Source organism: Stegostoma tigrinum, chromosome 2, assembly GCF_030684315.1.
Source record: "Stegostoma tigrinum isolate sSteTig4 chromosome 2, sSteTig4.hap1, whole genome shotgun sequence".
Taxonomy (NCBI): Eukaryota; Metazoa; Chordata; class Chondrichthyes; order Orectolobiformes; family Stegostomatidae; genus Stegostoma; species Stegostoma tigrinum.
This window is the reverse complement of record NC_081355.1, coordinates 56,544,984-56,563,276: the sequence shown is the minus strand read 5'-3', so window position 1 is coordinate 56,563,276 and position 18,293 is coordinate 56,544,984. Positions and strand designations below refer to the sequence as shown.

The following is an 18,293-nucleotide window of genomic DNA, read 5'->3' as shown; positions in this document are numbered from 1 at the left end:
TGTTTAACTTAATTCAACATCATTGTTCATAGTTTCCACCACAGCGTCTCCCCACCCCATCTCTAACCCAACGTCCTAATCAGAGGTTTGGTGGTCCAAGTTTAGTCTCCTGCATATTTCTTCCTCCCACTCCTTTTAGATAAGGCAGTCCAATGCTTGGAATTCTTTTCACAAATCATATATAGTCATAGAGATATACAGCATGGAAACAGAACCTTTAGTCCAACTCACCCAGGCCGACCAGATATGCTATATAAATCTAGTCCCATTTGTGAGCATTTAGCCCATTTCCCACTAAACCCTTCCTATTCATAAACCCATCCAGATGCCTTTTAAATGTTTTAATTGTACCAGCAACCACCACTTCCTCTGGCAGATCATTCTGTACATGCACCACCCTCTAAGTGAAAGTGGCCCCTTTTATATCATTCCCCTCTCACTGTAAACCTATAACCCCTAGTTTTGGACTCTCCCACCCCAGAGAAAAGACCTTGCCTATTTACCCTATCTATGCCCCTCGTTATTTTATAAACCTTTATAAAAAGGACACCCCTCAGTCTTCCCATGCTCCAGGAAAAATAGCCCCAAGCTATTCAGCCTCTCCTTCTTGCTCAAACCCTCCATCCTGGGAACATCCTTGTAAATCTTTTCCAAACCCTTTTTACTTTCGCAACATCCTTCCTATAGCAGGGTGACCAGAATTGCACACAGTATTCCAAATGTGGCCTAGCCAATGTCTTGTGCAGCTGCAGAATGACCTCCCAACTCCTAAACTCAATGTGCTGCCCAATAAAGGCAAGCATACCAAATGCCTTCTTCACTATCCTGTCTACGTGCACCGCCACTTTCAGGGAACTGTGAACCTGCACTCCAAGGTCACTTTGTTCAGCAACACTCCCCTGGACTTTACCATTAAATGTATAAGTCCTACCCAAAATGCAGCACCTCACATTTATTGAAATTAAACTCCATCTGCCAATCTCTCCAAATATGAAAAAGTCTCCCGAATCCCAAACATCTTCCCAAGTTCTGCTGTTAATACTCAATGCATTTTATTCTCTGAAATACCTTTGGACGTGTGCAATATTAAAAAGGAGGTGCTAGAATTATCATAGAATCCCTACAGTGTGGAAACAGGCCTATTGGCCCAACAAGTCCACGCTGACCCACCCAGACCCATATGCAAACTTCACACAGACAGTCACCTTAGGTTGGAATCGATTCCGGGTTCCTGGCACTGAGTGCAGCAGTGTGAACCACCGAGCCACCGCCATTACTGTTTCTTATCAGGATAGATTCCTGCCACTGGATGTAGTTGCATACCCTATCCCCCTACAATATGTACACATTGGCAAACATTCCAGTTCTTTACTTATTCAGCTGCATTCATATTAATCATAAGCATTATAACTCAATGTAAAAGTAATACTGTAATGCCAAATTTAGGATAGAGAAAAGATTATTATTCTTTTTGGTGTTAACTATAGATGAAAAGCACATTTAAGTTTTTCCGGTTCCAATTAGCCCAACAAGTCCACACCGAACCTCCAAAGAGCATCCCACCCAGACCCATTCCCATCCGTCTACCCTATCCCTGCATTTTCCTGTAGCTAATGCATCTAACCTACACATCCCTGAACACTATGGGCGATCTGGCATGGATGATCCATTTAACTTGCACAGCTTTGGACTGTGGAAGGAAACTGGAGCATACAATGGATACCCATACAGACACAGAAAGAATGTGCAAACTCCACACAGACAGTCACCTGAGTATAGAACTAAACTAGGGTCTCTAGGGCTGTGAGGCAGCAGTGCTAACCACTGAGCCACCGTGGCACCCATTTAGGTAAGCTTCAGGTCAAGTTATACTTCATATTTGCAGACTTCTCCAGGATGGCTCAGAATGTCCAGTTCTTTACTGAAGTCACACTCAAACCATTCACCATCCCTGAATTTGTTCTGATCCTGAACACATTCACTCATTCCCTCATGAAAGACAACACAACACAACAACCAATAATCAGCATTGGTCTCAGCTGTGTGAAACATATTGTCCCCTTGGGGCCCTTGTAATGCAGTTGTTTGTGTCTGACTTTGGGTCAGACTTAGTTTATATCCCACCTGCTCCATAGGTGTGTCCTAACAAGTTTGAACAGGTTGTTTAAAAATATCTATTCACTTGCCCCCTTCCTCTGTTACAATGATTGTGCTGTTGCCACTAACTGGCACTCATTGAGAACTCCATTAACTAAGCATTCACTTTTCACCCTTCCCTCTGTTTTACAACAACCACATCTTCATTTCTTGAACTGTTCTTGCCACGACGATGGCAATGGGATTATCATAAGCCCTTTGCCCATTATCCCAATTTACCTGCTATGTCTGCATTGAGACTCCACTTTCTTATGTGAGCTTGCTTATCTTCTCATGATGGTTATGAAGAAATTCTTGCAAAATCTTTTCTGTGAAGGTTACTGGGATCCTGTGGCACAGTAATAGCTTCTCTACCTCTAAGCCAGAAGGTCTGAGTTCAAATCACACTGGGCCCAGTGATGTGTCCTAACATGACTGAGCATGCAAATTAAAAATACATATGATGCAACGTGTTTGAGAAAGGTTACTAAGAGAAATTATTATATACAGTAAAAACTGCTGAGTATCATGGGGGGAAATGGTACGGGACTGCGCTCTCCAGATTCCAAGGGCAGCAAGAACTAGTTAAATTCAGAGGCTTTACTTCAACAGAGCTGGAACCATGGTTGTTAAGGGAAGATCAAATAATACAGTAGGGAGGCTTACATTAATTGGTAAGTTGATGGTTAAACCAGAATGAGACATGAGACAAAAAAAAAGAAAATCGCTCTAGCAGTGAAAGAGTTCAGAAATGGCAGGGGTAAGCATCAAATGCGGGAAAAACTCAAGGCAGAATGAGACAGGTTCAGTGCAGTGTGCATTTATCCACATGTAGAGTTACTAAGATTGGCAAGTTGCAGCTTGCTGCATGGAATTGGATTTTGGAAGCAATAACAGAAACCTTGCTCAAAGAAAGGAACTGGGAACTGGAAACTTAAGATGGCCAAAAAAAAAAGTGTTCAAGAAGGGAAGGAGAAAAGAAAAGCGGTCACAGTATTGACCCAAGAAACTACAATAGCGCTAAAGTCAAATAATATAGTTGAGGGACCAAAGACACAATTTGGTTAGAATTAAAAGGAAAATAGGAAGCTATTGTTGCTGTATGTATCTTGAAGTCCATCAAATAGCGGCGAGGAAGTACAGGCGCAAGGTTGCAGACTGATTGGAAGGAAATGCAAGAGCAATGAGGAAGTTGAATTATCCTAATATAGACTTGGAAGGTAGCAGGCACAGTCCACAAATTCTGTCACAGTCAGTTGTCCATTCGGGACACTCATTGCCCAGGGATCTCTGCAAAACATCCCCTAGACTGCACTGGCAGTCAGCCCAACACAAGCAGTCAGGAGAAATGCATATCATTAGTCAGGGAGTAGGGGTCTGGTCAATCATGCCAAGGTACTGACTGTTGGAGACAGTTACAGTCAGGGGTGCCCATCTGTCGATATTGTTGAAGGGTTAACAGGAGGATTGACTGATTGATTGACTGATTTATTGTCATGTTTACCGAAATACTGTGAAATGCTTTAAGAGAGGGACGGGGAGATCATTATAAGCAAAAGGCGTACAGGTCAAAAGACTTAGACAGAGGCATACAACTTACATTGGACTGAGCATGTACTAGGCAAGATCAACATTAGCAAGAGTTGCATTTTTTGAGGCTAGAGAGTCCATTCATCAGTCTGATAAGAGTGCGGAGAGAAACTGTTCCTGAACCTGTTCATGCGTGTGTTCAGGCTTCTGTATCTTCTGCCTGACAGAAGAGGTTGGAGGAATCATTACTTGGGTGCAATGGGTCTTTGATGATGTTGGCCGGTTTTGCCCAGCAGTGAGCCAGGTAAATGGAGTCCATGGATGGAAGGTCAGCTTCTGGAATGGTCTGAGCTGTACAGACTACCTTCTGTAGTTTCTTACAGTCCTGGGCAGAGCAGTTGCCATACCAGACTGTGATGCACCCAGACAGTAAACTTTCAATGGTGCATCTGTTGAAGTTAGTGAAGGACCTTATGGACATGCTAAATTACCTGGGCTGCCTGAGGAAGAAGAGGTACAGTTGTGCCTTCTGGACTGTTGCATCCATATGGGAAGTCCAGGACAGGTTGTTGGTTATTGTCACCTCAAGGATCTGGATGCTCTTCACCCTGTCCATCTCAGTTCCATTGATGTAGATGGGGGTGTGTTCTCCTCCTTTCTTTCTGAAGTCAATGACCAGTTATTTAGTTTTACTGATGTTCAGGGACATGTTGTTTTCATTGCACCATGTCACTAAGTCCTCTCTCCCTCCTCTGTAGTTTGACTCATCATTGTTAGGTATCCAGCCCACTTTGGTAACCTCATCAGCGAACTTGTAAATGGCGTTCATTTGGAATTCAGCAACACAGTCATAGATATAAAGGGGGTACAGTAGGGAGTTGCGGATGCATCTTGAAGAACTCCAGTGTTGCGTGTTATTGTGCAGGAGATGCAGTTACCTATCCTTACCGATTGCAGACAGTGGGTCAGAAAGTGGAGGGTCCAGTTGCAGAGGGAAGAGCCGAGACCAAGGTCACAAAGCTTTGAGATCAGTCTGGAGGGGATAATGGTGTTGAAGGCAGAGCTGTACTCAACGAACAGGAGTCTGACATAGGTATCTTTGATGTCCAGATGTTCCAAGGATGAATGCAGGGCTAGGGATATGGACTGGTGAGCTGGGGGATCAATGATAGAAGGGGTAGGGGAGTCAAAGCTTGAGTGGGGGCTGGAAACAGAAGCATTTATACACATGGGGCTAAGGATGGTGACAGGGGAATCTCAATTCACGATTAGAATTTGAAATAAATTGGCAAGGGAGGCGGTGGTGGTAAAGGGTTGGTTATTGGTCGTGACCACCACCGTGGACTTTAAGAGTGTAAAGGAGCAAGCTGGCTGTCATCAAGGTGTAATGCTGGGGTTCAGGAAGGGTTCATATCCAAAGTTTCATGTGGTGGGTCTGCACACTGGGGCAACATGGGTTGAAATGAATCATTGGGCTACTGAGACGTAATGTAGGGGCACACAGTCTGACTGGCAATTGGGGGAGGTTTAACCTGGTGAATATTTGGAGCTCAGTACTCATGGCATCCAGCACCATCCATGCTACCAGCCCTCACCTTCTTTTCTCTGGAAAGGAAGTTCTATTAGTAAATGGCTGGCAGTGCCCAGGCAAGTGCCAGTTTCATAGTTGAATGCATGGGACCCATATTTGCTGGATGCCATAATATTAGACCAAAAAAAAGCATGTAAACTGCTGTTTGTAAAATGCTTTTACACTGGATCTTAAATGATTTCTTTGCCATTTTGTATGCATTCAGAATGAGTGTACTTAGGGGTCAGATGTTGTCCAAAAGGTAATTGTTTCCATGCCATTTGTCCTTGCAAATTGATGCTGGCATCTCAGTAATGTTGAAGTTAGCAAAAATGACAGTACAAAAGGCCAGCGCTAGCTGAGGGGACGTCTCCATTTGTGCAACTTGAGGTCTGGGTGTGCCAGACAAGTCTGAGTCATTATTCATCATGTAATTATGACTGTGTAGAATGCACAGGCATGTTCAGTGTTTGACATGGCAGCATGATTGAGTTACAAGCAGCCCATTCTCACTGACATGTAGCAGTCACACAGCCAGCATGGCACCTTGACAAGTTACATGCAGAGATACAAATGTGGACACCCAATGTAGACATGTCCCCCGTACATCATGTCTCACTGTACAGTAAAGTGTGCACAATCCTCATCTGTAGGGCTCACCACTGATGACTGTTCTGAGATTTAAGAATTTTTCCCACTCCTACCATGCCCAGCTTGGGTCTTGCATTCAGACGCTGCCTTCCCAGAAAGTGCAAGTGGATGCAGAAGGATCAAGACAAATAGCAAGCCCAGGATTAGCAGCTGCCATGACTCCTATGTAGTGAAGCACTCTCAGACCTGGTGTGCTTGAGGGCCCAGGCAATTTACAAGGCTGACTACTGGGAAACATGTGACACCCACGACAAACATCATTCATGACACTATTGCTTAACCCACAGGTGTGGATAAAGTGCTGCCCACACTGCTCCACCATCGCCCTGGCTGCAGAAGATACAGTTCTGCTGCTTGACTGATCTGGATGCAACCCCAGTTTAGTCTGAAGAGAAGGGTCACATTATGTTGGCAAGCTGTGCTCTGCACAATTGGAACAGGCATCAAGGCTGGATGCTGAAGATCTAGGGGAGGAGGAGTGTGACAGCATTGAAGAGGAAGCAGCCTTTGTCCATGACAAAGCTCAGCACTACCAACTGGCTAGAATCTCATTGGTACTCATTTTCCATAGATGAGAGCTGGGTGGAACATAATTGTTGACTGTCACATTATTTTTGTCATGATTCCAAAATGTAGTCTGCATTGTAGGGCTGATAGTCAGTCTCTCAGATTTGTTTCAGTGTGTTTTCAGGATAGCACTGCTACCTCAGTGTCAGGGACCAGGGTTCAATGCCAGTCTTGGATGACTTTGTATGGAGTTCACATGTTCTTCATTTGACTGCATGGATCTCGGTGGATTAGCCATGGGAAATGTTGGATTATGGGGATACTTTGGTGGCTGGATCTGGGTGGGACACTCAAAGGTGCGGACTTGATGGGCCAAGTGGCCTCTATCTGCAGTGTAGGGATTCTCTGTTTCCCTTTTGCATTCTGTAAAAGATGCTCATGTTTGAGGTCGTATTCATCTGATTGCTTGCTTGTATTTGGTACTTCCTGACTGGTCAGTGACAAGATGCATGCCTGCAGTGGTGAATGGGGACAGAATAGAGCTGGCTCAGGAGTTAGACAGACTGGAGGTAGGGAGAGGTAATGCATGTGGTGTGATGATTAAACAACAATGAAGGTGACAGAACAAAGTTCCATGTGCGAGCAAGTGTCAGCCATGTCACCCGTGCACTTTGGGCAGCACAATCATGCCTTGGCAATGCCAGTGAAGGACAATGCCAGGTTGCCAAAACTCATCCACACACACAGTGTCTTTCAAAAGGTAGCACACTCAAAAGGAAGCCTGTGCGTGGGCAGGTATTGGCTCAGTGGCGAGTTGTTCCAAGACTGGTATATAGGAAAGTGGGATGGAAATCACACAGGAGAACCACCATAGGCTATTAGTAAGGGAGTTTGGTAAGATATGGCAAGAAATTCACCAGGCCACAAGGCACAAATCCCCCCCAAACCCCCAAAAAAATTCAATACAATTTGGATGTAACTGTAAGATTCGGCCCCAAGAATACTTTCAACATAACAGTAAAGGAGGAGTTAATAGCTATATTGGTTAGGATAAAATCACTAAGGACATTGCACTTAAAAAGCTGTCTGTCCTCAAAAAGTGGAAAAATCACCTATTGAGATTCATTGTCAGTTTTAGAAGGAATCGTACAAGATGTAGAGGCTGTAGCTAGTGTCTTCCAATGCAGCTTGGATACAGGAGTAGTGGATTGAAAAATCACAAGTAATGGAGATGTACAGCACAGAAACAGACCCTTTGGTCCAACTTGTCCATGCAGACCAGATATCCCATATTAATCTACTCACATTTACCAGAATGTGGCCCATATCTCTCTTAAGCCCATCCTGTTTGTACACCCATCCAGATGCCTTTTAAAAAATGTTGCTATTGCAACAGCCACCACCACTTCCTCTGACAGCTCATTCTATACATGCATCCCCTTCTGCATGAAAAAGTTGCCTCTTAGATACTTTTATATCGTTCCCTTCTCACCTTAAACCTATGCCATCTACTTTTGGACTCCCCTACCCCATGGAAAAGACCTTTTCTACGTAACCTATCCATTCTCCTCATGATTTTATAAATCTCTATATGATCACCACCAGTGTTCGAAAGTCCAGGAAAAATAGCCCCAGCCTATTCGGCCCGTCCCTATAGCTCAAATCCTCGTAATTTTTTTTTGAACCCTTCACAACATCCTTCCTATAGTAGGGAGACCAGATTGCATGAATACTCCAGAAGTGGCCTGACCAACGTCCTGTACAGCTGCAACATGACTTCCTAACTCATATACTCAATGCACTGTCTAATAAAGGCAAACATACCATTCACCACCTTCATTATCCTATCTGTGACTCCACTTTCAAGGAACTATGAACCTACACTCCAAAGTCTCTCTGTTCCGCAACACTCCAAGACCATACCGCTAAGAGGAAAAATCCTGCCCTGATTTGCCTTTCCAAAATGCAGCACCTCCCATTTATCTAAATTAAACCCCATCTGCCACTCCTCGGTCTATTGGCCCATCTTATCAAGATCCCATTGTACTCTGAGGCAACCTTCTTCACTGTCTGCTACACCTCCAAATTTTAGTATCATCTGCAAACTTACTAACTATAACCCCTATGTTCACATTCAAATCATTTAAATAATGGTTGCACCTTATTTGAGAAAATGCAACAGGGATAAATTCAGCAACTAAACCAACATCAGCTGAACATTAGTCAAAGAAATTTCTTGATGGCAGTAAAGAATAACTGTCATTTGATAAAGTATGGTTAAATCAGTAAATCCACACTGACCTCTAAAAAGGAGAAAAAATTACACCTACATTCTTCAATAAAGTAATGGAGAAGGTGGATGAGGATAATATGCTTTGTGAGAACATGGAACTCCAAAAGATATTTGACAAGGCACACACAAAACACAGAACACAAAGCTGAAGTTTAAAAGAATGCATACAAAAATGTCTAAGAGGAAGAAAGCAGAAGGTAGTGATGACTTAAGGAGTAAATAGGTGGAAATTAGACAAAGATGTAGAGAGCTATTCCCTCACAACTCAGTATTTGTCGCTATTCCTTTTTACATACATCCTGTTACTCCAGTCAGATCATCGACCTCAACAGCACTGTCTCGCATTATCCCCAAATCCCTTAGAAGCAAAATAAATAGCGATCTCAGCATTGAATGAGCATCCACAATCCTGCAAATTCCAATCTTTTGAATGAAAAAGATTGCTCCTCTTTTCAATGCCAAATAATCTATCCATTATCCTGACACTATGTCTGGACTCTGCAGCCTGATCAGAAGCTAGGAGCTATGAAGGCCTGAAGAGATTTTCTGTTCTACACAGTTCATTAAAATAGCATAACGTGGCGGTGCCGGTGCCGGTGTTGGACTGGGGTCAACAAGGTCAGAAGCCACATGACACCAGGTTCTAGTCCACAAGGTTTATTTGAAATTACAAGCTGTTGGAGCACAGCTCCTCTGTCAGATGAAGTGACTTCAACTGTCAAAGGAGCACGCTCCAAAAGCTTGGGATTTCAAATAAGCCTTGTGGACTAGAACCTGGTGTCATGTGGCTTCTGACATTAATATATCATGAACAGGTACAGAAAATAAATAAAAATGCTAATAAAATGCTGTACTTTATATCTGGAGGATGAAGTACAAGAGATTAGGCTTTACGCTTCTAGTTATACTCCACCCTGGTCAGACCTCACAGGAACAATTTTAGGCACCATATCTTATGTAGGATATATTGACATGAGTGAGATGGCAGCGTCACATGAATTTACAAGAATGAAACCCGATCTCCAAAGGCTAAATATGAATATATATAATCAATAGGAAACTTGATACATATTTTCCCTAAACATTAGTTTGCAATCAAATTTATCTGATAGGAAGTATTATTTTGGGAATCCCAATTCAGTTCAAGCAGCCTCAAGGCTGACCTAACTCCAACAAACTGGGGCAAATAAATAACAAGTGGGACAGAACTATTAGAGCCACAACCACAGTGCCATTACTAAAACCACCTATTTCCACCTCTTGAAGCATCACCCACCTCCCCCCTGCCCAGGATCATCTGCTGTTGAAACCCTCAGTTATGGCAGAATCTGTGGAGACAGAAAGAGTTAATGTTGATTCCGACATTTCTTCTTCAGAACCATGAGTTCCAAAGAAAGTCACTGGTCTCAATTGTAAATTGTTTCTCTTTCATTTGCTGACACTGATGCTGACAGAAACCTGCTGGGTCTCTCCAGAACTTTCTCTTTTTATTTCAAATCTCCAGTAACAGCAATATTTGCTTTTACCTTTAATTATGCCTTTCTTACCTCTGTAACATTTTGATCAGGAGTGCACAGGAATAGTCAATCTCTCACGTTCCACCCCCAAACTTCAGCTCCTCCAAATATAAACAATATCATGTAATTTACACCATTTGTCCATTGCCTTGGACCCCACTGACCTAAACTGGCTCTCTGGTTAAGCAACACGATCTTAAAATTGTCTTCCTTATTTCCAATTTTCTCCATGGCCTTGCTTTTCCAATCTTTGTAATCCTCATCAACCGAACAAACTTCCAAGTGACAATATCAGCTTCTTGAGCATCCCTGATGTTAATCACTCCATCACATGGCATTTATGGGGACACATACCATACGTCATTAAAGCTCTAGGCAATGGACTTCCCCGTGTCAAGATTTCCATATTTCCTCATGCAATTCATTATCCAATTCTAGTCAGTAACATTCTTATGCAATGCCTCAGAGAGTTAGAGTACAATAAATGACAAGACAAACACAAGTTGTTGATGTTGACAACTTTCTGGATTCATCGATTAGTACAACGATGTTTGTGTGTCATTGGAACTGCACAGAAGAGATAACCTCACCGGCCCTTTAAGGGCGTGGTGAATAATATGAAATGGGAATTTAACAAGTACGGCAGTGTCACAGCCTGTGTGTTTTATACGTAGACCAGCACAGCACAGTACAGGCCCTTGGGTCCACAATGTTGTACTGACCTATTATCCTACTCTAAGATCAAGCTACCGTGCATACTCTTCATTTTAATATCATCCATGTGCCTATCCAAGAGTTGCTTAAATGTCCGTAATGTATCTGACTTCACTACTCTCTGTGTAAAGAACCTACTTCTGACATCTCCCCTACACCTTGCTCCAATCACTTTAAAATTATGCCCCCTCATGATAGCCATTTCTGCCCTGGGAAAAAGTCTCTAGCCATCCACTCAATCTATGCCTCTCATCATCTTGTACACCTCTATCAAGTCACATCTCCTCCTTCTTCGCTCCAATGAGAAAAGCTCTAGCTCCCTCAACCTTTCCTCATAAGACCTGCCCTCCAGTCCAGGCAGCATCGTGGTAAATCTCCTCTGCACCCTCTCTAAAGCTTTTACATCCTTCCTATGATGAGGCAACCAGAACTGAACGCAACATTCCAAGTGTGGTCTAACCAGGGTTTTATAGAGCTACAGCATAACCTCGCAGTTCTTAAAGTCAAATCCCCTGCCACTGAAAGCCAAAACACATATGCTTTCTTAACAACCATATCAACTTGGCAAGCAACTTTGAGAGATCCACAGACGTGGACCCCAAGATCCCTTTGTTCCTTCACACTGCCAAGAATCCTGCATTAACCTTGTATTCTGCATTCAAATTTGACCTTCCAAAATAAATCACTTCACACTTTTCTGGGTTGAATTCCATCTGTAACTTCTTTGTCCAGCTCTGCATCCTGTCAATATCCTGCTGCAACCTACAACAGCCCTCCACACTATTCACAATTCCACCAAAACTTGTGTCATAGGCAAACTTACTGAGGAAAGGTTACCAGACCTGAAACATTAACTCTTTTTTTTCTTCACAGATGCTGCCAGACCTGCTGAGCTTTTCCAGCAACTTTTTTTTGTTACTAACCCACCCTTCCACTTCCTCATCCAAGTCATTTATAAAGATCACAAAGAGCAGAGTCCCAGAACAGATCCCTGTGGAAGAGCACTGGTCACTGTGGTCCATGCTGAATATTTTCCATCTACTACCACCCTGTCTTCTATTGGACAGCCAATTCTGTATCCATATAGCTAGATTTTCCTGAATCCTTGCCTCGTTACTTTCTGAATGAGCTCACCATTGGGAACCTTATCAAATGCCTTCCTAAAATCCATATACCATATACCTAAAATCCATATAGGCATGACCTGCCCCTCACAAAGCCATGCTGACTATTTCTAATCAAACTGTGCTTTTCCAAATAATCATAAATACTGTTTCTCAGAGCCCTCTCCAGTAATTTGCCCACCACAGAAGACAGACTGACTGGTCGGCAATTCCCAGGGTTATCCCTATTCCCTTCATTGAACAAGGGAATAACATTTGCCACTCTCCAATCATCTAGGTCTAAATCTGTGCCACTATGATTGATCACTGAGATCGCCAAGTATGAAAAACGATCAAAAAGTTGTCTTTGCTTACACAGGATACCTCACTCTTGGCATGACTCACATCCTCCTCATAATGGTTTTGTCTCAATACTGTGTCCGAAATCACAAAGAAGTGATATTGGACCTTGGCACTTCCAGTCAACTTCTACATTTACTTCGGTGTTTTTTATTTGAGGAAACGGTAAATTCAAAAGGCAGGAACCTGATGAGCCTAACAATATCAACACTTGTCCATTGGAAATCCCGACAGACCGAGTATTTCCAGTATTTCTGTTTTCCTTAGTCGTTTAGTATGCGTCTTGGTACCGTCACTTAAAAATCAATACACAAATTTCAGCTGCCAGCATTCTAGCAAACGGAAAGGAAAAGGCCAAGGGCCACAGACGAAAGGAAAATGAAAATAAGGATGCACTCGGTTTGACAGTGCGGATATTGTTTAAAAAGGGGAAAGAAAGCAGACTTGTCAAAAACTACAACTCTAACTGGTAATAACTAACCTTTCTCCACGAGGTCTCTCATTTGGAAAAGTACATGAATAGGAAAGATTTGGAAGCATGTACGCCAAACGCAGGCAAGTGGGACCAATTTAGTTTAGGAACAGATTTCTTTCTGGTTTGTCGAATAGCGAGAGTAATATTTAGCAATCTCGGTGATCAGTCGGAATGGCACAGATTTAAAACTGACAAGTTATAAAGCTAATATTCACGTTTCAGATTCATTCCCCCTCCCCCAATTGTTGGCGGGGTTATCCTCAGGTGATGGGGGAGATACTAAACGAACATTGCGCGTCAGTTAGATTAAAGAGTCTGTTTCTACGCTGAATGACTCTAAATGACTGTCCAGTTAAAAAGGAACGCATGTTGCAACTTGCGCCCCTGGCGTGAAATCGTTACAAACACATCACATCAACGTTCGGCTGTCAATTTCAGCCAGCCCACTCCCAGCAGCCGTCCTTCACTCACCTGCCCACTGCACCAAGACCCTGAGTTGTCTTGGACCCTTTCCACTGCACCAAGCCACTGACTAAAGCCAGCCCAAGCTCCTTTCGATTTCGTGCCTAGACTGGATCATCCCAGTCACGTGACAATGACCAACTTCTCAGCCCAGCGCTGCTACTACTTCCGCCCTTTACTCAGGCAAAGCCAAATACTTAAAGCGGTACAGCATGGCTGTACAGATTTTAAGTATTTGCTTCTGAAATGCAGATTTCGGTTCTTCAACGTGCCATTGTTTGATGACGCAGTTCGTTGCACAGTTGACAGTCTTTTTCAGAAACAGTAAGAATAAAACTTGTTTTCTTTCTGAGATAGTAGGAACTGTAGGTGCTGGGGAAGAAGGGTCTAGGCTCGAAACGTCAGCTTTCCTGCTCCTCTGCTGCTGCTTGGCCTGCTGTGTTCATCCAGCTCTACACTTTGTTATCTCTTTTCTTTCTGCCGACTTCTCATGAAATATCAAATTTCCCAATTAGTTTAAACGATGACTGTTAGTTACTTAATGTGTATTATGCATTTTCATGCAAAACAACATAAACGAACCACAATCCAGTTACTGTTTAACGAAAAGGGAAGTAATTACGTCGACATCAATGCAAACTGATTATTATGGCATAACTTCAACATGTATGTATAGAACAGCTATAAAGTGGGCTCTTGAATAGAGCAATACACATTTGTCACTGACTGAAAAGAGGCAAAATTAGACCAAAGCTTAGACATGGTGCTAAGATTTTAAAAGTGCCTTAAAAGACAGAGACAGAGAAGGAGCCTTTCTTGAGGAAACTTAAGAGTTGAGGGCTTTGAAGGTAGGGTCAACAAGCAGTGAAACAAAAAGAAAAGGGAATATTCAATAAACCAGGAGTAAGGAGAACACGTATATTGGATGGGCCATGGAGATATTTGAAAACAAAGATGAGAATTTTAAATTTGAGGCATTGTTTAACTAGGAACTAGTTTATTCACCATTTTATGCATGTATAATAAGGTACATTATTTGTGTAATGTTGCAGATACCTAGTTCATATGGGCTTCAGATCGGTATGACAGGTCGGCACAGCATCGAGGGCCGAAGGGTCTGTACTGTGCTGTAATGTTCTATGTTCTATATTTTATGTGTCACTTGAATAGCTGGAGTCATGTTGATTTAAGAAGATAACAACATGCAAAGTCAAATCAAAAACATTAGGTCTGCTTGCCAAGCTGACTCTGTGGGCTGGAAATCTCCCAGCCACTGAAGTTTATAGAATCCCTACTGTGCAGATAAAGGCCAGTCAGCCCATTGGGTCTACACCAACCTTCTGAAGAGCATACCACCCATCCCATAACCCCATATTTATCATAGTTAATCCACCCATCCTGCACATCCCTGGGATGGCCTTGGTGAGAAAGTTGGGAAAATAGGATAAGATTGGCAGTAAGGAAATTCCCAATGACGATGACTGCACACATCTCCCATCTTTGGATGTTGGCATTGGACTCGTACTAACCTTACTGCATCTGAACCAGTTATAATACAGTTTTGCACTTCATTGCTGCACTTTGGAATGCACTGCACCTCTTGTTAAAATGCTGCTAGCAGAACACTGTGTGTAGGGCCAGGTAACTATCTCCTGGTTTTGACCAGGATACATCTCACAGCTCCTCAATTGTTCACTTACTTTTTGCCTGCTTGAATGCTCACATCGCCTCAAACAGAGCTTAAAGACTTGAAGTACTTCTGTCTTGCCATGCCTTTCAGAGTATACAAAACCAGGCAGCTTCTCATGGTGGTCAGTCATCAAAGGAATGGACATGTTTTGTTATTGTGATACATCAATCTTAAACCTGCATGATGTACCAAGAACACATACAGCAAACACACTGCACGTGCATCAACCAAATGGCCATGTATCAAAATTTAAGGGATGTAGTCTACCGTGAAGCCAAAAAAGGCATCCTTCAGTCAGGGGAATAACAGTAACAGTTCCAGTAAGTGAACAGCAACGTTCGCTACCTATCCAGGGCTTGTGCTCAGTTGTCGGCCATTCACGGTCGTCACAGTCAGGGGTTCCATACTCCTACAGTCTGGGAAATGGGCCATAGTCAACTGTATGGGTCCAATGCAACCAGGCCCAGGAGTAGAGAGAGGTCACTTGGGTAGCTTCACAGAGATCAGTTAGGGGTTTGATCAGCCATCAGTCTATCAATTTCTGCCTAAATAGTGTGATGGTACTGAAAGTACAGCCATATTTCACCTATAGCAATTAACAGAGTGTAGACAAAGAAGTACAAAACACAACAGCAGAAGTAGAACATTCAATCTATCATGGTTTGCCGCTCATTAAGATTGTGGCTGATCATCCTTGACTCCACTTTCCTACCCTATCCTCATAATCCTTTATTCCCTCGCTGACCAAAAATCTGTCTATTTCAGCGTTGACTCTACCCAACAGCTTGAACTCGACAGAGCTTCGTTCTAATATTTTTCTACTTACAGAGATTAAACTGTGTACAGTTGCCTGTTTTATGTGTTCCTCCCTTTTTGAATAAGGCAGTTGGCAGTTTTTCAATCCTCTGAAATTTTTCCCGAATCTCAGGATTTTTGAAAGATTACTATTAGTAGCATCCACTATCTCTGTAGCTACTTCCTTTAAAACCTTAGCATGGTATCCATCAGGTCCAAGTGGCCTTTTGCCCACTAGTTTCTCTAATGCTTTTTCTCTAGTGATAGTTATTGCTTTATTTCCTCCTCCTTAAGCCACTTGATGATTTAGTATTCTTGGAATGTTATTCGTATCCTTTACCATAAGACTGGTGCATTTCCTGCTTTCGCCATAAGTATTTCCTGGCCTTGATCGCTAAATAGGCTTATGTTCAGATTGACATCTCTCTTCCTTTTCATATATTTACAGAAATTCTTGCTGTCCATTTATAAACTAATTACTAGTTTGTCTTCAGATTTTATTTTCTGTCTTGTGTTTTTTTGGTTATCTTTTGTTGGCTTTTAAACCTTCCCAATCTCTGGTTTACCACTTATATTTGCATATTGTATTTTTTTTTTCTTCAATTTGATACTATCCTTAACTTGCTTGGTTAGCCATGGTCAGTATGTTCACTTCCCATTGTCATTCTTCCTCGCTGAGATATATCTTCTCATCAAATATTTCCTTAAATACCCTCAATTTCTCAGTCCATTCTACCCAACTCTACCCTCATCCCTATTTAAGTATCCTTACCCTTATTTAATTTTAGCATACCTGTTTCTGACCCTAGTTTCTCACTCTCAAACTGAAAGCTAAATTCCACTTTATTATCATTGTTATCTCTAAGCGATATTTTACTGTGAGATTATTTATTAAACCTGAACATTAAACATTACCAGATCCAAAATAACCTGCTCCCTGTTTGGATCCACAATATATTCAGGAAATTGTCCCAAATGTACTATATGAATTTTCACATGTGGATATCCTAACAATTTGATTACCCTACCATATGTTAAGATTAAAGTAATCTATGATTAATGTACTGCCTTTTTAACATGCCCTCTTTATCTTATGATTTATTCTCTGTCCTATAAAATAGATGCTTTTAGGAGACCTATAGACTACTCCCACCAGTGTATTCATACTAAGTATGAAACCTAAAGAGTTCATTGTCGATCAAAAGGCCATTTTAAAATAAACCAGTAGGCTGATAAGGCTGTAAACAGATTAAGTGCACTCACATCTATCATGATGTTTGAAGAGAGACTCTATCAGTGTCACGTTAATCATTTGCTTGGAAGCGAAAATCCGAATAAATGGGAGCATGGTAAACCTCCAAATACCTTCTACAGTCTAAAGCAAAAGTCAGAAGTAAAGTGAAAGTGTTAAAAAAATTGAGAATGAATTTAGCCAGCCTGAGAAATTTGGGAGAATCAAATGAGAAGTTAAGCAATTCCTTTCCCAACATCAAGACCAACAAGTTGCATTTTTTCAACTAAGTTCTGGACGTTGAGAAGGCTGTCTCACTTGTGAGCAATGGAAGCCCATTAATGAGGAATAGTGCCCACTGTCATCCTCTTTATTGCTTAATCTCACCTCACTGACATGCACTGTCCTGTCCTGCCACCCATTGGATAGAATCTAGAAACCAAAAGTTCCTGGTGACTCCAGCTCACTGTGTCCTCCTCCAGATCTCCAATTTGGACATACAACGCCAAGTCAGACCAGGCTGGCAGGCTCTGGTGGCATACCCGCCTCTGGTGGTCCTGTGGGAAGAGAATGTCCTCCTTTGCACCACCCTGTTTACCACGATCCTCTCTTTATCGGCCTGAAGAGTTGGTTGTTGCACTCCTTTCCTGGCTCTTTCAGCTCCATTATGGGTTGTTCTCTGCTGGAATGAGAGAAGGGGAGAGACTGAGTGAGATGAAAGTGGCTAGCATAGCTGTTACTGCTGGTGCAGATGAGAGAAAAGTGAGTGGCTGGGAAGCACAGAGGGCATGTAAGGTCAGGGCTGGTGGGTTGTTAGACTGCAAATGAGGGAAAATGTTGCATGTAAGAGTGAGCGGAGTGCAGCCTATAAGCCTTTGTGGGTAACAGGTGAACAGTAGAGATAGAGTGAATGTGAAGTAGCAGAGAGAAGAGTACTGCGCTTCCTCTGGCAGAACAAAGGACTGTTATTGACCTTCTTTCGGCATTGCTGGGCATCTGTTGACACTAACCTAGGTCAGTCTCAGCACAAGTTGGCAGGGTCTGGAGTCATGGCTGCATCTGGAGGTCCTGGGAAGAGGACCTTTGCAACCCCACCACCAATCAAGACATCAAAGTTCTGGTCAGCAAATTGTAGCACCGATTTCCTCTAATGTGTGTGACCATGCAGGGCAGCTTTGGAATGCCCACATTTTTGTCCGGGTACAAAATGTGGCATGGTGGTTCAGTGGTTAACACTGCTGCCTCACAGCACCAGGGAC

General features: G+C 42.6%; 1 protein-coding gene across 5 annotated transcripts in view; it reads right to left on the bottom strand.

Annotated features, from left to right (window-relative positions):
• Nucleotides 1-13,448, bottom strand: part of snx10b (sorting nexin 10b) — a 62,237-nt gene extending 48,789 nt beyond the window's left edge. For 2 of the 5 annotated variants that reach the window (XM_048555480.2, XM_048555471.2), the window contains exon 1: nt 13,328-13,448. Coding sequence is in view for 2 of the 5 variants with exons in the window: in XM_048555498.2 (XP_048411455.1) it covers nt 12,863-12,921 (59 nt within the window). In the remaining 3 variants the exon portion in view is untranslated. Of the gene's footprint in view, nt 1-10,558; nt 10,597-12,862; nt 13,036-13,327 lie in introns of those variants that run through there. The other 3 variants (XM_048555498.2, XM_048555455.2, XM_048555490.2) reach the window with 3 other exon arrangements.
• Nucleotides 13,449-18,293: the final 4,845 nt, after the last annotated feature.